Source organism: Haemorhous mexicanus, chromosome 7, assembly GCF_027477595.1.
Source record: "Haemorhous mexicanus isolate bHaeMex1 chromosome 7, bHaeMex1.pri, whole genome shotgun sequence".
Lineage (NCBI taxonomy): Eukaryota > Metazoa > Chordata > Aves > Passeriformes > Fringillidae > Haemorhous > Haemorhous mexicanus.
The window spans coordinates 15980580-16003884 of record NC_082347.1 but is presented as its reverse complement, the minus strand read 5'-3'; the positions used below and the strand labels follow the sequence as shown (position 1 = coordinate 16003884).

At 37.7% G+C, this 23305-nt stretch overlaps 1 protein-coding gene across 3 annotated transcripts in view; it reads right to left on the bottom strand.

Moving 5' to 3' along the window:
* The window catches only part of BMPR1A (bone morphogenetic protein receptor type 1A), a 74287-nt gene that overhangs the window by 6608 nt on the left and 44374 nt on the right, over positions 1–23305 (bottom strand). For all 3 annotated transcript variants that reach the window (XM_059851203.1, XM_059851202.1, XM_059851204.1), the window contains 8 exons: positions 14925–15132; positions 6100–6262; positions 4703–4805; positions 4109–4208; positions 3211–3310; positions 2264–2408; positions 1068–1260; positions 394–691 (listed from right to left, as the gene is read on the bottom strand). In XM_059851203.1, coding sequence (XP_059707186.1) covers positions 394–691; positions 1068–1260; positions 2264–2408; positions 3211–3310; positions 4109–4208; positions 4703–4805; positions 6100–6262; positions 14925–14991 — 1169 coding nt within the window. In that variant the 5' untranslated portion in view covers positions 14992–15132. The remainder of the gene's footprint in view (positions 1–393; positions 692–1067; positions 1261–2263; positions 2409–3210; positions 3311–4108; positions 4209–4702; positions 4806–6099; positions 6263–14924; positions 15133–23305) is intronic.

Genomic DNA, 23305 nt, shown 5'->3' with positions numbered 1-23305 from the left:
AGTCTCTGTCTCCACAGAACTTAAACTAATAAAAGTATTTAATAATATTATTAAAGTATCACATCTTCAATTAAGTTTCAACTACCTATATGTTGTTCAAATTTTCTATGAAGAATTTACATGATTGCAATTACTATGAAAGGCTAGTTTTGAATACAAAAATTAGTCTCCATTTGCTCTACAAAACTTTTTTCCATAAGAGTATTTTCATTGTTTCTTAACAACCTATCTTCAAGTTCACCAGCTTTCAAGAACTACATTTTACCCTCAAAACTGGAAAACAAACCCTGAAAGCACACAACCAAATGATTCCATCTGCCTTTTTAAACTGGGTACCTAGTGCATTAAATAAAAAAATGACATAAAGTTTTCCCATGACAGAGGATTTGTTACCTGTTAAATTTGACTGCAAGACCCAAGTCCGCAATGCAGCAGGTTCCGTTTTTCTTTATCAAGATGTTTTTACTCTTCAGGTCCCTGTGTGCAATGGCAGGCTTGCCTTGTGTCCCATAGATTTCTGTGTGCAGGTGGCACAGGCCACATGCAGCAGAATAGGCCAGTTTGAGCAGAGCCCTGTTGTCCAGAGTAGTGCACTTCAGAAAATCATACAATGATCCGTTTTCATGATAATCCGTGATCAAGTAAAGCTGCGTCCAGGAGCCAGTGCCTTTAATATCGGCTGCTATGAAACCTATGAAATGTATAAATCAAGTTACTATTTATTTGTACATTATATTTTTGTGTAGTAGATTTAGTGATAATTCCTAAAGCTGTATTGTCTTGCACTGCAGCAGAAAATACGTGTTGCCCTTATGAAAACTAACCATATAGAGCCTCTGATTCTAACTGTAAGTGAGGTTACCAGTCCAGCCTTCCAGCAAAGAGATTGCAGATACATTTCCAACCAAAAGCAGCAAAATTCTACTCTCTGAGTAACATTTTATTAGAGCACATTAAGGGAATAACCCATCTGGTGATTCCACAGAAGCTGCCTTAGACCCCTCAAACCACCCAGTAAGAGCTCCTCCTCCACCCTGCAGCAGCCGAGAAATGTTCTGCTGCCTTACCAAGGATGTTTTCATGTCGCATGAGAACAGTTTGGTAAATCTCTGTTTCTCTGAACCAGCTGGCTTCTTCTGTGGTGAAAAACACTTTGACTGCCACTTTTTCACCCCTCCATTTGCCCATCCACACTTCACCATATCGTCCTTTTCCAACTTGCCTCACCATCTGAATTTGTTTGGCAATAGTGCGCTGAACCTACAGAAGAAAAAAAAAAATTAAAAAAAAAAGAAAGAAAAGGGTATAAGATGGAGGAGAGAAAGCCACCAGTAAACCAAAAGTACCTGGCCAGGGTGCTTGTCAAGCTTGGATTACTTTTAAGTTTAATACCATTGTAAAATTTTTTCCATGAAATTTTTTACATTCCAATTTTTGACTCACTATTGCTGCATCCAAGGTATTAAAAAAACCCAAAAAGATTTAAGTCATCTCAACCTCTAACTGAAGAATATGCTCTCTTGCATTTTATTTCTGATTTATAAACAGTCATCTGTCTCACTGACTGATTTTTATGCAAGTATTATATAGGATGGTGACTGAACAAAATTATGAATAATAATCATAAAATAGTTTGAGTTGGAAACCCTAAAGATCATCTACTTCCAACCCCTCTGTCATGGGTGGGGACACCTTTCACTGGAACAGGTTGATCAAAGCCCTATCCAGACTGGGATTGAACACTGCCAGGGATGGAGCATCCACAGCTTCTGCGACAGCCTGTTCCAGCGCCTCAACGTTCTCAGTGAAGAATTTCTTCCTAATATCCCATCTAAACCTACTCTCAGTTGAAAGCCATTTCCCTTTGTCCCATCTCTATACGCCCTTGTAAGAAGTCCCTCTCTGGCTTTTCTATTTTAATGGTCAGTGGATACTAAGAAAGTAAAATCCGAGGTCACTTGATTTGATACTTACATTAGCCATTTCTTGTATTTTCATCTTAATAGCTGTAGGCTCTAAGTTTGCTTTGAATTCTGACGATGTCAACAGATTTTTTAACATATCTGACACTTCATTTTAATTAACTATGTGAAGATGGGCTTTAAGCATGTTCAATTTGTACGTCACTCTCATCATACTGGCATATAAAAAAATTAGCATTTTGTATGAACAAACTACTTTGTTGTAGGCATTAGATCCAAACCAAACTTTGTATCTGATGGAGAGAAATTCACTGAAGAAAAATCTCAAGTTTATGACTAACCAACAGTGGTAGTCCTGATCCACTCCCAGAACTCTGTGACTGGTCAATAAGGTCTTTTAATGACTCCCCAGCTGGAATAAATGCTTCATCTTGTTCCAGGTCACGATTATAACAGTGCCTCTTTGCCATCGACTTACAGTAATGTCTGCAAAAGTAACACAAGTTAAGCTAACTCCAAAACACTCAAAATATGTAACAAACTGATCTAGGAAATGAGCTATTTAAATATTAAATATTTCTTTTTCTCAAAAGAAAAAACAGAGAAGCAGATGTTACTGTATTTTCTCTTTTCCTGAAATGTAACTTATATAGCTTTTTAATGTTAAGAAGCTGTTGTAATGCATGTACAGGTTTGTCAGCTGATTATCAGTGAGGTAGAAACCCACCATTTTTAATACTCAACTCTCAGCCAGAGTTACCAGCACAACATTACTGATTTTGGACAGAACCTTGAACCACAGCAGCTGAGGCTGACAGAAGCCTTGGAAACTGCTAGAACAGTGAACACCTCCAGCACAGGGCTGGTGCTAACAGAAGCACCTGAATGATCGGCCATAGCTCAGCTGGACAATTACTTAGTTTTGAAACTCAGCAGAAAACCTCAGAAGCACATGAGATTTAACTATTGAAAGTGACTGAAGACCCAAAAGCATAAAAACCATGATAATATTCCTGTTTACCAGCTGCTCTAGCATCGAAGTTATGTGTAGCTTGCAAAACTGTAAATACTTTGTACCCAGAGGAAAGGATCAAATTCACTTAAATTCTCTGCTGTGAACATTTCGTTTCACCTAGTGATGGAAACTGCTTCCCACAGAAATGTGAAATTAGGTTACAACTGTTTCCAATCTACATATGATTATAACTGAGTACATTAGCAAAATAACTGTTCTGTTTACACTGATGTGCAAAATTAAGTGTTGCCAATAAAGAAAGTGCTTTCTTACTTGTAACAAAAGCAGCTAAGTAAGATGACCATGACAATTATGCAGACTGCCATAGAAATCAACACTGCCATCCAACGAATGCTGCCATCAAAAAGTCCATCTATTTGACAAAAAAAGAAAAAAAGGAAGAAAAAATAGAAAGGAAAAAAAAAGTTTCCAAAGTCTATTAATGAAACATATATTGTAAACAGTTTATTTAGATATGTTTTCATATATTGTGTATCAAAGTAAGTATTTATACCACAAAAGCAAAGATAAATTCATTTGGATAACAACAAAAAAAAAAAAAATTCAGCTTGAGATTTTGGAGTTGTCAGTTTTGGTTGACTTTTGCTAGTTTGTTAGAGAAGAAATTAAGGATTTAGAGCAGTACGATTCTGAGAAGATATAAAGCAACAGTTAGACCAATACAACTTGCCTGGCAATGAATAAGTGCATGAAAACAAACTATTTTCACTGGGAACAACAGAAAGAGAATGAATTTGCAATAAAGAGGTATTAACGAGGTCTGAATAGTTTTTTTTATGATGGCATTCATAATGGTAAAAATACAGCAGAGATTAAGAAAAACATTTGAAAAAGAGATCAGACTGTGGAAACAGAATAAAAACAGATCACAAGATCACATGCAGTCAAGATATGAACACACTAAGAACAAGAATAAAAATGTCATGAGTGACTGATTGAGGAAAAGATTAACTTGAAAGTGGCAAAAAAAGGAGAACTGAAAATAGGAAATGAAGAGTAGTACAGATCTTCATATAAAAATTACTGAGTAAGGCGAAAAACAGATTTGTGTGATACTGTAATTACATTTTCCCTTATTTATACTGTTGATCAAGAAGAACAGAACCTACACAGCACTTCTTAGCAGTGTGAACATACAGGAGGCGTTTACCTGTACTATCAAGAGGGGGCAATGTTGGTTGCAAATCCTGGTTGCAGAAATCAGTGCGACAGCACTCAATTGTTCGGCGTAACTGCGCTTTAGGCGAGTCCTGTTGAAGGAGAATTCAATGAACATTCAGATTTTGAAGCGAAAATGGAGACAGGAGATGCTACAATTACAACACAGCACAGACAAAAGTGTAAGCTATTTCATTTAAAAGGCACTTCAACCACACCATTTAAAGTATGAGATCACTCTGCAGTGGCAGACAGACAGCATCTAATCTCTGAGCCTACATTTGATCTTGCATTTTTTTATATTTCATGAGACGTTTTTTGCTTGTTGCACAGAAATAGATGGTTTCTACTTAAGTTGCTATTTACATATAGGAAAAGTCTTGAGCTTAGTCGAAACTAGTTAACCATATGTTAAGTAAATACTGCTCTTAAGACAAAAAGCCCAATCCCTTTAGAAGTTTTTCTCTTATACTCATCATAGCAGCAGTATTTGCTTTAGAAGCATCTTCAGGATGCCATACAAAAAAAGGGAGTGGCATAGAAATGAAATAAAAGTATGGCACTGGTATAAATCTCATTTTTTCACCTTGCACTGGAAGTCTGAACCTTCATACTTCATGCAGCCAGAAGCAAGTGTGGGTTCTCCATGTTCATCCTCCTCAATGATAGCAAAGCAATGCCCATTAGTTCTGCAAGAAACATAACACGGGTGCTTTACCAGCATGTTTGTCATTTAATATTCAGCATTAGTTGACCATGAACCCATTAAGAATTCTAGAATGAAAACTTCTAGAAAAACTCTTTAATACAGGGGTTACCATCCAATTTGAGAATAAAAGACCCCAACAGTATTCTCAAATGCCTTCTCACAAATATTCATTAATTCCCTCAAAACACATACTAAGGGAAACAAATTTAGAAAGAATTTTGTTTGCCAAAAACCTATTTACACTAATTCAAAGAAATGCAGACGTGGAAAGCATAATGCTATAAGGTACCCTGCACGTAGACACTGTGTGTTTTTTAACTAATAGATTTTTTATCAGCATAATGGCCTATCAGTTGCTAGGTCAGACAAAAATTAGTAAGGTCTATACAGGCTGCACACACTAGAGGGCAATAAAAACCAATAAATAAATATCAAGAGGGTTGAAAGACAAAATACTGGAACATTTTCTCAGTTCAAAACTGTTTGTAAGTTACTGCCTGTGTTTACATTTAAAAAGAAAGCAGTGTTTATTCTACCTCCTTAGGTTTCACAGAAACTGCCAAGTGACACCTTAGAGAGACTGAAACCTATATTAAAGTGAAGACTCCAAGTACAGGAGCAAGCAACATGTTTTCAACTGTGTATATTAATTCTTAAGGAAGGAAACAGAAGGGCCTTGAACATGGAATTGCAAATGGAGAAAAAAAAAAAAGATAAACGAGGACTTTTCAGAGCATCAAAAAACCCCACCTTAAGCAAGCACATAACCTATGCATGAGTCTGTTAGAATTCTTATACCTATCAAAGATAAAACTCCCTCCTGTCTCTACATGTCCACAGGCTTTTCTTTATTTTCCCCTGCCTTTTCTTCATAGTCTGTAACTACTGAACATGTAGCGAGAAGAATTCTCAGTAAACGGCCATGTTGTTTACACTACCTTTTTGACTACTAGGTGAAGAAATAAGCAAACAGGTGGTCATGTCAGAAGGCTTAGATTTGGGTCACTTAATACTCACCCAGCTATAAAATACCACGGGGTTACTTAAAACCTCTGTCCTTCAAAGCAGTTGCTAGGCTTAAAATGACCAGTTGTAAATTGTTCCAAGGTGTGGTGAAAACAGAGATGACCATGGGTTTTAGCACTCACAGAACATAATCAATTATGGTCAGATCACCTAAGAGAACCTTGGTCAGCCTCCAGAAGCAGTTTGCTCTCTCAAAATCCAAAATTACATTCTTCAAAGAGCCTCTCTATCCTGAATGCAACACTTACATGCATGTGTTGTTAATAGCATCATCTGGACAATGTCCCGAGCAGTAGCATTTAAGAAAAGGTAAGGTGTCCTCTGGAGCAAGGGTTACTCCATTTGCTTGTTTCTTTTGGTCAGAATTTGTCTTCATTCCTGTACCATGAAGCATGCTGTCTGGCTTTTGACCTGGACACAAAAAACACAACAAAAAAAAGTTTGCATCTCTCTGACAACTGCTCAAGAGTCTTATAGGCAAAACATGACAACAATAATTATATTTATAACTCAATTATACAAAGCAGTCTCCTCCCCCAAGATTATGGTAGAAATCTGAGTTAATAATTTTATTCTAGAAATACCCTGCTGACACATTTTGTACCTTAACAGCAGATCTTACAACCATATATAATCAATATAAACAGAAAGATATTTTCTCTTTTTGAGGTAGGGCAGAAAGCAGTGAAATAACTGGTTAGAATTTTCTGAAGAAAGTTTCTCTCATTCATGTGTTCAGGAAACCAAAATGCTGACGGTTTGATAACCACAACAAGAATAATTTTATACATGACTGAACATACTTAATATGCAATTTTCTAATTTTCTGAAGAAACTTTTTATAGATTCACAGTCTCATGGAAGAGCAGTAATAACTCCAAAATCTCTTGGTTTTTTTGATCTCTGTATGCATTAGTACTTCAAAACACAGCTAAAGTAAATCTTGTTTGCAAATTAAATTTCAGTAAATGACACGAACATCCATCCAAACGAGCTTTCACAGAATAGAAACAGGGCTGCATCATGTTCCAAGTAGCCCTCAGTTTCTCAACAGTAGCAGAGTTAAACATCATACTTTCTTTATTATATTATTAAAGTGCTTTTGTGAATCTAGGCATTCAGAAGAAAACATCCATTTTCTTCTTAGTGAAGAACATCCAGAAGAAAAATGATGAACATTGTCTGCCTCACTTGGAATATGCTATGTGATTACTTTATCAGATGAGAACATCTTTACCCATCTCCTTCAGCTTTATCATACACAATTTTAATCTCCTTCTGTCCACCACCTTGGCTCTAAATCCTCAAGGTAGAAACCAAACACTGATAGAAGAGCTGTGAACAAACTATCAGTTGCACTGACACAGATTACAGCAAGGCTCTGTGTGAGGCTCCGTGTTGGCAAGATAAGCCAGCAGCCAGTCAGGACCAGCAGAAGCTTTTACAGATTCAGTTATTAGTAAAAAAATGAAGGTCACAATATAAATTTCAGTTTTTCTAAGGAAAAGAGACCTGACTGGGAAACTCAGAGTGTCTTCAAACAGATTCTTGGGCTTCCTGTCAAACCTAGCAAACACGTGCAGTAGAGTGATGAGAATATTAGTGTCCTGTTTACCTTGCTTGAAATGTGTCCAGAAAAACTTCATTAAAACCTCTTGCAGACAGAGCCCTCTGCATCACTCTACTGTAACATCCACTGTTTCATTCAGACAAGAGCCAATTAAATACTTGTGAAATTTGATCCTACTGTACTGAAAATAGCAGACTTGCAGATTTCCTCATCTGGTTAATAAAGCACACCTAGTGCACTGTCCAATACAGCGAAGTAATGCAATTGTGCTTCTTCTGGATACAACTAAGAGAATATCCTGAGAAATACACCATTTACCTAAACACTGAAATCACAGAGCAGTGCTTTATTTAATATGTAGTCTTCAAAGAGTATTTCAGTAATGCCCAAATAGTCCTGATCTGTACAGACTGTTCACAAGAAACAAGATCCAATGCTAGAATAACAGTATAGGTATTATAGGTATTTCTGATTTAACCAAGAATAATCCTGCACAATTGAAACAGCTCCTCCATCCACCCCCCTCTCTTTCTACATATTTCTCCCCAGCATAAACTGAAAGGTAATTTTAATACTTTGCTAGAGACATTACAAAACATTCTGTATTCACATTTAAGAGATCCTTACCTGCTCAGAGAACAGGTAATTCTACTTTATATTTAAAGCAAAAGCCACTGCATATGTACAAATATTGTCTTTCTAATTTTGTTCAATGAATACAGTATCTTTCACAATTGATGTTATAAATCCCTCTTATCTTCAGGAACATTCCACATGTTTAAAGTCTTTATGGTACTTTATGATCAGTGTCTTAAAGTCACTCATCCATTTTCCTACCCTGATCATTGAATGCAATGTTTTTTTCAGTTTATTAGACAAGAAATTCAAGGAACCCTTAAAGCATGGCTTCTCCTAGCTCAGAACAGAAAGAACAACATTTTTCTGCATGTCCGGCATCTTTTAAAGCAGTATAATTCTCTGTAAACTAACACTGAAGCATGACTACAGGCATACCAACCTTTTATACTAAAAGTGACATGAAATACATTTTCCCTCTTCATTTATTAAGATGGATTGCAGTGTAAGATTTATGAAAAGCATATGCCATATAAAATCCAAAACAGCTAACTGTGTTCTCAAAGAAACAGCATCTTTGTCTTTTGTTCAGTTTCTATAGGCAAAGATTTTTATTCAAAGCAAGAACAGACTACAATTTCATTATTTTTGTAATGTAAAACTCCATAGTAGCCTGCTTTCATCTTACAGGTAATACCTGAACTGCACAAAGAATGGGGGAGTGGTGGGGGGGGAAATCACTTTACTCTTGCATTTTTACTTCCTAAGACTGTAAGCAATCTTAGACAGGAGTTTGAGTACCCCGGGAAGAGAATAGGAAAATTTTGAGGAAGTTTGGGATTACTTCACAAAACAGTTTTTAATTGCCTCCACCTAGGATACCTAACTGTATCCTTTACTGCAGTACTGCAATTCATCCTTAGCACTTCAAGACTCATCAGTGTCCATCTGAGAGCTGCTGAGGATGGGGATGGGAGTCAAGCATGGAAAGACTTGGCTTCCATTTACCTTGGATGTTAAAAGGGCAAATGAAGGCCCTGAACTCACAGGATGCTTCATTGCTGTTCTTCCTGGCTAATAAATACTGAGTAAATGAACAAGAAAGAACAAAGGCCTAAAGAACATCTTGCTCCAAGGTTTATGTCCCCATCCCCAGAGCTTCAGCTCTCAGAGATTCACACTGCTGCAACTTCCCCCTAGGAATAGGACAGGCAAAGGGAGGATCATGTTTTAGGATCTTGTGACACTACACTAGTTGATGATGTAATTAATCTCTTCTTTTCCATGACACTTGCAGTTGTCACTCTGCAGTACATCTAAGAAACATACACACACAAATCTCACATAACCTTCAAAGGTGTAAGTGCAGTGTATGGTGCACTGAAACGCAGCACCCAAAGACTTCAGGCACAGCAAAGCTTCCTTTGCACTATTTCCTAACCTCCACCTGCAAACTGCACACAGCTGGTGGGGCAAAATAATACACATGAGCAACAAATGAGCTATCACACACTGGTGAGCTTGTTCAAGATCCAGGATCACTTCCAGCCTGTTTACCCAGCCTTGAGAACAACAGTATCATAGACTCCTAAACATACAAACTGCTCTGTAATGTGCATTTTACTGCATTACAAAGTTACAAAATTGAACAAAATATAAGAGTAAGGGTGGAACATTCTCCTGCCTTCACTGCAGTGTAAGACACTGATGAGAAAAAAGCTGATGGGACTTCAAGTTTGGATTTTGTCTTCTGCTCTGCCCCATCATACACTGCATGCATTGCAGATTTCTGGAAGTGTGAACAACTGTTACAGATAGGACAACACTTAAATGGTTTTCTGTTTAAAATTAAACTATATTTTAATAAAATAAATAAAAATTTCAAAAGCTAATAATAAAACAAATTGTTAAAACAGAACAACACCTGACAATGTATCATATCCAGCCTTTGATCAAAAATATAAATTATTCAAAGCACTACTTCTTCCAGTCACAAAAGACAACTTAGGACTATAAAATGTATTTCAAAGAAGCCCAGGATATTAAAAATCTCACTAGGTTAGAAATCTAAGTCAACTTGAAAGCATGCTTCAAATATGAATATTAACATGGATAAATCTTAAAAATGTACTGTGCGTGACACTGCAGTGTTACTAATCACTAAAACCCGAGTTAACCTGCTTGCAACTCAATGCCAGGATACAGATATAATTTCATTAAGTCTTCTGATCTAAGAAAAGATTTGTGTGACCCATAAAAAAACCAGCTCTATGAAATGCAGAGACAGCAGTAAGTGTAAGAAGACAAATACAAAAACCAGATTATGCCTACAATTTCTTACTTAATTGTATCCTCTCTTTCTCCACAAAAAAAGGTCCAATATGGCCTATAGCAGTCAAGTTGTTTGATAGCTTTCTGAGTTCATAATATAGGTGTTTCCCATAAAAATATTTCTATTCCAGACTACATTATCCTTTAAAGGGATTTGTCCTAGCAGAAATACAGTGCTAGAGGCATTTCATTCTAGCTACTCTGATCCATGCTTGTAAAGTCTAAGAAATTCAATATATAAGTAAGAAGAATCTTAGTCAGAAGAGCCCCTTCACCTGCCTCCCTGCTGGTGCTGATGCCACTGGGCTCTTTTCATCAAAGATGAAAGTTGTACCAGAGCTCTTTATGTTAGACATGCCTTCCTTAGGAAAAAGGCATACTTTGACATTTTTATGCGGTAGTTCTAAATTACTTTTTCTTGCTTTAGGATGCAGATATGGCAACAATGCAGATCCCCCACTCCAGTAAGCACATTTCACCTTTCTGCCTATCACAAGCTTTCATAGTGATTTAACATGTTCTGTTGGGTGAATTAAACCTCACTACAACTGACACAGCTTGAATATCATAGAAGCACTTGCCCTTCAAAGACAAATAGCTTTTTTTAAAAATAAGAAAAATTGTATGAGTGCAAAGAAAGTATCTTAAATGCTTCTCCAAGCTCTGTGTTTGGCATTGTAACCATAATTCTTCTTATAGTGCTTTCTTATATATCACAGCTGTGATCTCCAAAGACCAGGCATGTTAGAGGTAGCTCCATCTAGCAGAACTGGTTCCTAAAAATCACAGCATGTTCCCAGACTACTGGTTTAAAACCTCTCTCCTGTCCTTCCAGCTCTCCCAGGAGCTACATCAGCGCTCAACATAGACAGGCAGCCACTGCCTCCTCTGCTTCCCAGCCTTCAGTCCTCAGTCTCTGCTCCCACTTCCCTTCCCCAAAAGTCACTTCTGAAGACTGCTCTGTTCTTATGCACTCAATATAAAAGCCAGAGACTTGAAAATTTTGTGTATTTTTCTTAAAAAGTACACTGCATTCTAATTTAAATTAAAAGGGCTTTTAATGAATAAATTTACTTAAAACGAAATGCGAAATTTTATTAAAGAAATACATCAATTTTAAATAATCCCTTGGAAGAATTTTCATCAGACAGATTTATAAGAACATGGTTCCTGCCCATGTTTTAAAGACAGATGCAGCCATTAATTGGGGAAACCACCAATAAACAGAACTAGTGTTTTCAAATAAAGAATCTGCTACAGACAACTCTAAGTTCCTCCTATAGATTTTAGAATTTTGTTTCAGATTAGTTTATACATTCAAATTCAGTTAACTACTTCATCTGAAATTGAGAAAGTGCATAAAGTTTTTAGAATGTATCTTATATATACCTTTATCTATATCAAGTATTTGAATAAAAGTTATGAGAGCAGTGAACTAAAATGAACAGTTTTTTTGTTTAGTTCATTAAGAGCGGCAACATTAAATCCATTTTAATATTTAATATTAACACTAATTACTTTTAAATTTGACTTTTAATATATCTTTATGCACATCAAGTGGCATTAATATATTTTTAGTCAACTAATTTACAAGGATTAAAATACTGGTCTTCTGTGGTGTCTCTGAAGAATACATAAATGTGTGATGAACCACATGGGAAGTAATGCCAGCAATGAAGAACCAAATTTCTGAGAACATGTTTAAGTAGATGTTAAGCACTTTATTACTGCTACATATATTGATCAGTCATGCTTATCAATGCACTATAACAACAAAGAAATACTCTACTTGGAAGTAAAAGTGGGTCTCTGCATGAAAACCCTGCACCACTGGGAAGACAAAACCTGTTTAGTGCAGCCACAAGTGCGGCTGCAGCCCAAGACCTCTTGCCTTAGATCAGAAAAAGGAGGTGGATGAAGACGCAGAGCTAGTCACAGACTTAAAGCTACTGCAAAGGTCTTCCACAGCAAGAAAAGAAATACAAAATTTTGCAATTGAAGAGGTTGCTATTAAATCTGGCCATCTGCAACCCAGGCTTATTTCTGACTATTTCTCAAAGTAAGTGAGGAAGTCCCAAACTATAGAGATATAACCCAAAGGGTAACCACTGTGTCCCCCTGCTGCATGGTACCAGCGTGAGAAACTGCAGCTATTCACCAATAATGCCATGGAACTGCCTCTGGTTTCTGTTGTTACCGTAAGAATATTTTCACAGTAATCAACACATGCAGCCACTTGCTTTTTCAAGTTACCTGTTAAGGAATCTGGTATGTATACATACATGCAACTATACAGACACATTTGCTTTTATCATTCTCTCAGGTCTTGGTAAGCTCTGAAATTCCTAACATTCTGAAGAAGCCTCCAAAAAAACCCCAAGAGAGCAAACCATTAACCTGGATGCCAGACACTGAAAGTACACGCACTGGTTCCTAATTTATCTGCTTTTTCTTCCTCTTTCTGAAAATCATACAAATTCTCTTCAATTCTTCCTAATGCATCTTTTTCACCTCTGTTATTGCTTTATGATGCATTTTTCTAACAGCCTGCGTATATTTTCCTTGTTGAAACTACTTTTTCAACAGTTTAAACTTTTCACTTTAGATTGTCTCTTTCCTACAAAAATTTCAAATGCTTTATGACTAGGATCTTAATTCTTCCTCCCCCATGAATCTAGGGAAAAGCAGAGAGACTTGACTGGTTTTTTCCTCATCACCCCTGGAAACCAAGCATATTTTGTACGTTTGAAGAAAAGCCCTTAGGCAACTTGAAAAGAACTAACAACATTTCAATAAGTTCAACTTTTCCATGGCTTTCAGAACTCCCTCAGTATTGATTTGAAAGTCAGGAAAATTTCTAAGATAAGGAAATTTCTTCTTTTGATGCTGAAAAATATTTTTCAGTCTTTAAACTTAATTTATCCATATTACTTACTGTAAGTTATTTACTAAACTATTATTAATCACCGTGATCATGGAAGGAGTTAATGTAATTTCACTTTAAGCCACTAGAAGATTTGTATATTTGTATTATTATATCTATTTGAATCTAGAGAGGAAAAAAACCTCTTCAATTGCTATTGCTTATTATTAAAATGCTAAATATTGGCTAATGCAGAGGAGTAACCATGACTTCAGCAAAAAGAACAAAGCATATTACTCCCAGCCTCCTCAAGGGAAAAAGGGAAGAAGCTGGTCTCTTCCACCAGAAGCAGCAAGACTGCTTGAATACAAATAGAAGAAGTTCCACAGCAAAACATTATGTCTGAGTATTTTAGAGCAGAAGAGACCTCTGGAAGTTACCTGGTACCACCACCTGGTCAAAGCAGGACCAACTTCTACATCAGACCAGGTTGTTCAGTAATTGCAGTGAAGTTCTCACTACCTTTAAGAATGCATATTGCACTACCTGCCCAGGCAGCCTATAGTAATACTTAACCACATTCAGTCAAAATTTCTTTCCTAATTTCTCAATGAAATTTTCTTCAGTTTATTCCCATAACCTAATCTAAGCACCTTACAGCTACCTGCAAATATTTTTACATCTACTACAGACTTCAAATATACTCCAAACTAGGCAATTTCTGTCCGAACAGATGTATCAAGCTCAGGCTCTGAAGAGACAGCTTTGCCATATCCTTTAATCTAATACTGCAGATTCACACCAGAAACAAAACAAAAAGATCAGCATTTGGGTATTTACCAGGTTTCCACCTCTCCCCATTTTAATGGGTTCATTGAATTGTTATTCTTGAAACTATCTCACATTGTATCTCAAAATCAAGCACTAAGCAGTAATTGATCTAAGTATGGAAAGAGAATATAAACCCTTTTATACTCAAGTATTTAAACGGCAATATCAAATTTGTTTTCTCTGTTTTCTGAAAATATCTGGAAAGCTCTGTGTACTTAAACACAGGAGGAGTGCACAGCTGGGAGAACAAACACTCTTACACAGAGACCCAACCAGGGATGAATATTTTCAATTCAACCCAATTTGACAGAGGAGTTAAAGTCCTAATGATAACTGGATTTCCAGAAGTTTTTTGATAATTGGTGTATGGAAAGACAACAGACATACAAATGAGCATCTTCACTAACTGAAAATGAGGGTATCTGTGAGTAGTCCATAGCCTTACCTTGGCCCATCAAGTACACACAAGTTAATTTAGATTAGTTATGGCACACTAGCTCTAGGCTGCTGGGTGCATCAAAAGGCATGGGGACCTGCACACTGCAAGTTCTTCAGTAGGTCAAGTTAAAGGGAATCAAACATTCACACACAGAAGGAACTGAAATTCAGAAAGTCAAACCTTCACTTCTGCTGCTCATCCAGCTTGCTCTGTTCAGGTAGTAGGCATTTTTGGTATTGTTTCTATTTAAGTAATTACTAAAACAGACCATCTGTACTACAATGAATGACCACTAGAATGTCCTTCTTTTTAGGGAAGCATCCACATGGCACACCAGGCCAGTAAAGTCACCTGCCCGCAAAATAAACTCCAAAAGGAAAAAAATCCTACTTCAACCACTGGAAAATGCACAACTGTGCTACATGTCAGAAAGATAAGCTTATTTCAACTAGTTTATATTTACCTTGAACATGGAGAATGATAAGCAGATAGGCTCCAAGCAATTGCTCATGAACCCTCAATCGAGTCATTGTTCACTTTTAATCCTTCCTGTGCAGGGCAACCAGCCCTTCTGCTTGACAAATGCTAAGCTCAGGCTGTTCAGTGAAGCCTAATACAGGATTTGGTGCTTGACTGCAATGATGCTTCTCTGGCTTTTCCACCTTTGTTTCCTGGAAAATACAATAAAACAAAATGTTTAAAAACTTCCTGTATTTGTGAAACAAGAGCAAAATGTTTAAAAACTTCCTGTATTTGTGAAACAAGAAAAAACCCTCAAGATGGTCATCGTGCTGAGCATAACCAACAAACCCAACAAAATCCCCCATGTGTTTATTAACATTAATATCTGAAAACATTACCTATGTTTACTATCTAACTGAATAGCAGGGTTCTTCTGAAATATAAACTTTTGGTAACAACCACAGGGATGTTTTCATATTCCTATTAAAAATATTAGATATGTCAACTCACTGGTCACAGATGTATAATTTTAGACTTGCATATAGCTGTTAGAGGTAGTATTCAACAGATTTAACATGTAAATCTGTTTGAAAACTATTTTCTTTACAGAAATGAAACCTTCTTTAAATGATTTTCCATAAAAATTAAATGCAAGTGGTGACTTCCCATAATACTGGGGGGGAAGCAGTAACACCATGTTAGGCCACCTGTTGAAAACTGCTGGTAGAGAAGCTTTATTGCAAATAAACCCCATCCTCTCTGCTGGATGAAAACCAAATCTGCATTAAATTTAACAGTTAGTTTGGTTATCTAATATACTTATCTTGTTACTTTTTTCTCCTAGAAGAGTACTGCAGAAAAAAAGACAACACTAACTACAATTCAAAACCATTACATCCTGGATTCCCGAGCTGTGTGCAAATTACACTACCATATGTACACGCCATTTGCTCCGCAAGTAAAACATAATTCTACTCTCGTGCTGTGGGTGAACATACAGTTAAGACAGCCAAGCTGAGTAAGGAGTCACTTTTTCAGACTGCAGTAGTTGCGGTCACGTTCCGCTTACAGAACTTTTCAATGGTGATGCATGAGGGGAACGTAATTGGGCCTCAAAGGACGAAAAAGCAGCTTGAACACATCAATAGTTCCTTGCAACAAAAGCGAAGCTGCACAAAGATGAACAGAGCCCTGATTTTGGCTCTCCTCAGCCTCGTTTCGGTGGGGTTGACCCCCCTGACCCCTGTCAGCCTGGCGCTGCTCATGAATGCCAGGACGGACGTTCTCTCAGGGATGGGCAGCAATTACTGTTGGTGGCCGCTTCCAGCATCAATAACTCAATCTGTGTGTCGGCGAGACCCAAGAACTTTTCATTTTAATGAGTCTTCGGAGGCATTTAACATGGAGGCAAATTAGTGGCTGAGCCGGGAGGTGTCCGTCACTTCCAATTTCAGCGGGCGCGGCGCCGCCCCGACCCCTGGCCTACTTTTCACACGTCTCTGACTTCTCTCTAATGCAGCCACAAAGAGGGAGCCAGGCACCCCGAGCACCACGGCAGCCACGGCCCTGGGCAGGATTATTGCCAGGCTGTGGTGGGATGGACTCGGAATCACGCACCGAGCAAACGTCCGGAGCACCAGGAACTTCAAAGTAAACTTCCTGGCCAGGCAGAGGGAAAAGCAATGTGACAGCGAAAATATTCACTCTTTAGTGGTCCCTATGCCACAACACCAACTCTGACAGTTAATAAGGAATGTCCTTCTAGCTATAAAACATCGGGCCAGCAACTTAAGTGCATAAGTATTAATGCTTTATTCTGTGTTGCAGTGGCATTGAACTTCCAATCCTCAATAAAACGTGGAATTTTTAAACTGCCAACAGGTTTATGCCGCAATAACAACAAAGGCTTTATTTATGGTATTCTATCAAGCGAAACTGAATAAATCTTAGTAATAGTTTGTTTAAAGTATTTTTAAAAATCATTTCTGTTTTGTCCAATTTCAGAAGGAACATATATTTGCACTGTTGTACCTAGCAAGAGTAGAAATGTTTAAAACTTGGCCATCTTGCCCCCCGCTTCACCAGAGGGCACACTGGCACAGGAACATGTACCACACAGCATGTTACCAAAAACAAAAACAAAAACAAAAACACAAACAAACAAACAAAAAAACCCCCACAAACCCAAGAAGAAATTGAAGAAATTAACCACTTTTTCATGGTGATTTTTGTTCAGTGACACCCTCTAAGGTAGTTGCCAGAAATGCTGTCCAAGCCTCATCAAAAAATAATGCTCTCCACCAGTACTTTGTACCTCAATCTTCCTTTCAGTAATATTTCCTTTTTCACACACACACACACACATACATATAAAATATAATATTGTCCATAAAACCATGCAATAAAAATCAAAGAGAAAAAATTCTAACTCCCCTTCTTAAAACAAAAAATACCCTTTCAGACTGCTATTAAAGAGGAAGACTAGCAGCCCTGGCTAAGGCACAAAACTGAAAGACCAACAGGAATTTCTCCAAAATCTCCCCGATATAACAGTTTAGAATGGCACAACTAAATAACCCCTTCAAAAATATTAAAGCAGCAATTAACACTTGGAATGCTACTCTGCCAACAGAATGATGCTGAAGAGATTCAAACCCATAAGCCAATCAGTTGATTTTGAAGTTCTCCATCTCTTTTCTACTGTAGCCGCAAAGAAGTGTTCAACTGTAATCCACTAAAAAGTAATTTATTCATCAATGGTAACACCTGATGTTTCTGCACTGTATTTTATTATCCTTCGTAGTAACAGTTTCTTGAAGAAAATGCTTTTATTTTTAAAACTGTGGGTTTTTTTCTGAACTGGAACTCAGCATTGAATTCACAGCACTACCACAGCAATCCAGTCCTATGTTCTGTATGACTCCAAATATATGAAGCTGAAGTGCGCAAGATCTCTCATATGGCCCAAACCAACTCTGAAAGCATGGAGTTCAGTGGTAACTGTTCTTTAGATGTGGCCATGTAATATTTTTAACAGCACGATCCCCAAACCAAGTGAGCTCTGCTGTTCCAAATTTCAATAAAGAATGATAGCGGAGAATGTAACAACAAAGACAGTATTGTATAAGGGGAACACAAGAAAAAATGTCACTCTTAGACTTCACAAGAATTAGAACATACAATACACTTCAACAGACAAGATATTTAAAACCATTTGCAGCAGTACATGTAACACCAAGTTAATGTATTTAAACACATCAAAACTAAAACATACTAAATGGTTCTCTGATGTGTAACTGGGGCAAGAAGCAACTTAGGTAACTGTAAGCATATTACCTCAGTCACAGGGACTGTTTTGAACAGGACTTTAAGATGAACAGAATGCCAGAGATAAACTGAACTGTCAGTCTAAGTCAGTGTGCAACAACAGCTTCCCGGGAAGATTATGAAAAAACCTGATATGGTGCCACAAATAAAATTACTCTTTTGGATGAAGAAAAGAGGGATTATAAGAACAGTAAAGAATTCACTACAGGGCAGACAAGTAGTTTCAAGAACAGAGATTAGTAGCCTAGTTCAAATGGCATCTGAGGACCTTGATTCTTGATTCAGCTTGACTGAGGAATACTCACCCTTTTCATTAGTGAAGTAGGCACAGAAAGTAAAAACTTTAAAAAAATTGCTGACAAACAAATTGTCAGTTCAGCTGAGCGCTGTCTTTATGCAGGAAGATTTGGATCACGTGAAGAACTACAGTAACAAATGGAATGAAGTACAACAGCATGAAATTGGAAAAGTCACGCATATTGCATGCAAACCTATTGGGAATTTCTGCTTCACACAGACTAGAAGCTCACACGTAAGAGATAGCTATGTCCAAGGACACTAACTGATTCTAGAACATCAGACAGATCCATGTGATGGGGCTGGGAGAAAGACACAAACAAAACTAGTATTTCCTAGGAAAATTTCCCAGGGAAAACAGCACGACATGAATAGCACAAAGACAATATGACTGATAAATTCAACATCCATCTCGAGAGGCTACTATCTCAAGGAAAGAAAGACATTTGGAGATTAAAAGAAAAGAAAATAATACAATTAAGATAGTTAAAATTGATGGGTCAATAACAACACTTTGACAACATAACAGGAATAAACACAGCGAAAGACAGACAGCTATTCAATCTTAAGAAAATTACTGGTTCAACAATAAGCTATGGATTAGCCATTAAAATTCATTTATATCAGAAATTAGAAGACAAATCCTAAGCACTGGTTAGAAGGCTGTAGGGCAGATTTTCAGACTAAATAGAGTGCAAAAATTTAATTAGTCTTTAGTTTTCAAAGGCCACCATCTCATGTAGCTGCAGGTGTCAGGACAGGAATAAACTGATCTGGGACTACATTTCATTATTCTCAATACAAAAAGAGCTATAGTTAGCTTCAGTTTATCCAAAGTCAAACAGTCAAATTTAACCAAGCCCATAACAAGAAGAAAGTTGCAGATTGTGTACTGTGTAATTCTGTCAAATACTTGTACAAAACCTACTTTTTAAATGTGTTTTTATTATTCTATTGCAAGGCAGGCTTACACAAACTGTTGAAAAATGTCACAATGAAACACTCGAACTACCTATGCTTGAGTGCTGTCAAATATGTTAAATTAAACAAGCAAGGTAAATCCACCCCCAAAATCTGTCAAGAAATCCTACAGCTGATGAAGAAGACGGCTGGTTATTGCAAGCCTGATGGCTACATGGCTATCAACAAAAACAACTTCATGTAAGGCCCTATTTATGCACTAATCTGTTCAGGCTCACCGAAGTAATTCCCCTGAACTGTGGATTGTGTAAGAATTATTTAAAACTATTCCTGACTGCATAAATTTAAAAGCCAAGAGACAGTGTAAATTATACAAGTCCTTTCTCCTTCTACAAACTAAAGTGAAATCTGAAATGCTAAATGAAGCACAACTGTGTGTATTATATACTTCTCAAAACTATGGAAAAAGAAATCTGAGTTCTCTTTGTAGTACATATAGAACCACGTGTTTAGAACACATGTGCTGCAATACATTTGCTTATTCAAAAAACACAAGACCCTAACAACAGGTTTTTTGCAGCAGGGGATCTCAGAGTCTTAGAAAAGAACTTCTTATTTCTGATCAGTGGGAAAAGCTACCAAAATCCACCTTGGACTGTCAAACAGATATCTCCTGAAACAAACGTTTCCCACTGCTGGTAAATATCAAATGCGTACATCACAACAGAATTTAGAAGGCAAAATACTAAATTATTATATATCTGTTTCATAAACAAACTTGTTAACTGTGAAGAAATTAAAGCCTAGCTGCTTTCTACCATGCCCAGCAAAATTAGGTAACTGGGGACACCACTCACTGCACTCCTGAATGCCCATCTTACTGTTACTCTGGGCTGCCAATTAAGTTACTGCTACAAAGTTTCTTCAATGAAATTATATGCAATGACATTCAGCAGAATTGTTTTCCCACTGCAATCAGGTATTCAGACATATCCTAATGTGTTACAACATTCTTTTATTTGAACATATTCAGAGAAAATTTCACTACACAATTTTTATTCACCTTGACCCATTTCCCTCTTTTCTCAACTCCTTCACTTTGGAAGAGATTAGCTGGCTTAGAGCTTCTGCCTTTAGGACAGTTAGCAAATGGACACCCATGCTCTTTCTACAATGACATCAACTTCTGCTATTCTACCCAGAAGCTATCCTTTTCATATGTTTTTATAATCTATTGATCATTTTCGCTAGTTCTTTATTGTCATACCAGTCAACGTGAACAAGGAGAAAAGTCTCCACATGTAATGCATTCCAACTCTAAATTTAGTAACTACAAATGGGGACTCATAACTGAAACCTTAGATCTTATTCATAAGAAACATACTTTTGTTCACCAAACATAAGCAGCAAGGAAAAAAAATCATCAAAACTGTTAGAAATTTTACATGTCACTAATGTTATAAATGTTCTACTATATATTACAACTAACGAAAATATTTTGGTCATACTATTCTGCCTACAAGATTTATCACACCTTTTGCCTCTAAGTTTCAATAATTTGACACAAATAATATACCTGGGCTGAGGAAAGGAAAAAGCTGGGCTTCAATCCTGAATATATATTTGCTCACTTTTTTAGAAATGGACAAAGGACCCTAAAATAAGTGCACCAGTGCCTTCAAAATTACAAATGTTTTCACGGAAAGAGTTTCTAATGTGCAACATGCCTTTTAGCGCCATTAAGCTTATGAATGTTTTAACAACCCTACAGTATTTTCTTCATAATTTAAGGACAGTTATTCATTAATCTATGTAGAAAATGACCAAAAAACCCAGATCCAGAAATTGACAGGGTAAGCATTTATTTTAGTTAACTCCCATGATCTTGGCTTGCTTCTGCTACACCTATAGCCTCTGCCCAACCTAAAAGAAGAAATTCACAACTTCTTTATGTCTCCAAAGTGATGGTGATTATGCAAATTATGGAACTCACGAAGAAGAGTTCTGCAGAAACTGGGATTTTTTTTTTGGTGCTTAAAGAGCACATTTTTCATTTCATGATGCCTCAGGAAAACAGCCTGTATTTTTGGTCACTGACTTTAATCAATAAGAAAGCATGCTAGACAAACCGCTGCTTTTGCCGTATGCCAGTGCCATCGGTGTGTCCCGGCAGAGGACACAGGGCACCTCCCTGCCGTGCCCAGGCCGGCCCGCAGCTCCGACTCCCGGCGCGCTTCGCAGCCCGAGCGCTTCGCCCACAGGAGGGAGGTGTAAGCTCATTTCCCAGCAGGGGCACGTTGCTAAAGCCGGCCTCTCTCACGCACAACCTTTAGAAAATGTGGCTGCTATTTAAAAGACGCATCACTTGAATTTCAATTTTTGGTACAAAGGAGAAGAAAACAGCAGCAACAAAGCTGAGACAACTCAATACGGGGTTTGGGGTGAGCTTCTTTTAACATGAAAAAAAAGCAAGACTATAAACTACTTCTCTCCCTCTTGCCCTGGCCTCTTCCAGCCTTAACTCTCGTTTTCTAGGTAGTAAGATTTTTCCAAGTGTGCTGGCCCGCCGCCAGCTCCATAAAGCGAGCGGGAGGCGCTCCCCCCGCGGCCCCTCCCGGCAGCCCAAGGCGCCCGGCCTGACATGCTTTTCAAGGCGTGCTAGACTGCAGCGCAGACTTTCTGGCTCCACTTCCATTGTTTGCACGGCTGCTTTGCTCCTTATCCAGAGCCTGGATTAGCATAAGAATACTGTCTTCCCCCTCTGCAAGCCAGCTCCCCTCTAGAAGACCTCCACCCCTTAAGAATAAACATAGGGTTGGGTTTCTTTTTTGGGGGGGTTTCTCTTTAAATCCCTTTTTCCTATTCAGGACTTGTAGAAACCAATAAAATAAATAAAACGCTAAACAAGCGAGGCTGACAAGGCTCAGAAAGGCCCGATTGCATAGATTAGTAATTACCAAGGTCAAAAGAGTCAACACTTGATAATGCACGGAGCCCTCACTCCCCACACACACACTGTGAACATGAAAGTTATTAATGGATATGCTCTCCATAGGAAGCTGGAAATAAATACATTTAGGAAGGGGTAACAGAAAGGAAGTTTAAATCCCCCTTCCTTTTAATTTACACCTGGAAGACAGAGTTTGAAATTACTGAGAACAGACAGGAAACACTACTTATGAAGACAACCCTCAGCCAAAAATACCAACAAACCCCTCCAAACGGCAAGTGCCGATGCCTTTACACAGGGGAATCTGCCTGCTTACACATCTGCAAACCCTTTCCCTCTGGTATGTGACAAAGGAACTATGGTATCCCTTTTAGAGCAAGTGACGTGATCTAGTATTAAAAAAGGCCGACAGAAGAGCATTTCACAAGCGAACTGCTTGCCCTCACAATGCCTCAAACTGTCAACATGGACATATTTTTTTGTTCTGCTACTCAGAAGAAAACAGCTGTCCAAGTGAATTCATATGTGTTTCATGAACAAGATAAAAACACACTTGTAAATTTTACTTCATAAGCGAGCAATGTAATTTTTAAATCATTGAATTCCGCATTCCCCACTGCAATGGGTGAGAGATGAGCTTTCTTTGACAGTATTTGCTCGACACATACAAAGAGCAGAGACAAGACTAGCAAGTTCAACATCATGAAGATTTGCTAATACAAAACGCTGCTTGGCAAGGTAAGCCTTAATCCTCACTTTCCTCACCTGCTTGCCATGCCCACGGAGGCACTGATTTCTGCTGAGAGGAGAAACTCCCAAACTCCCTGTCTAGCTGTTCCCACAAATCACTGTAAGTAACACACAGATATCCTCAAAGAAGTGGTCTC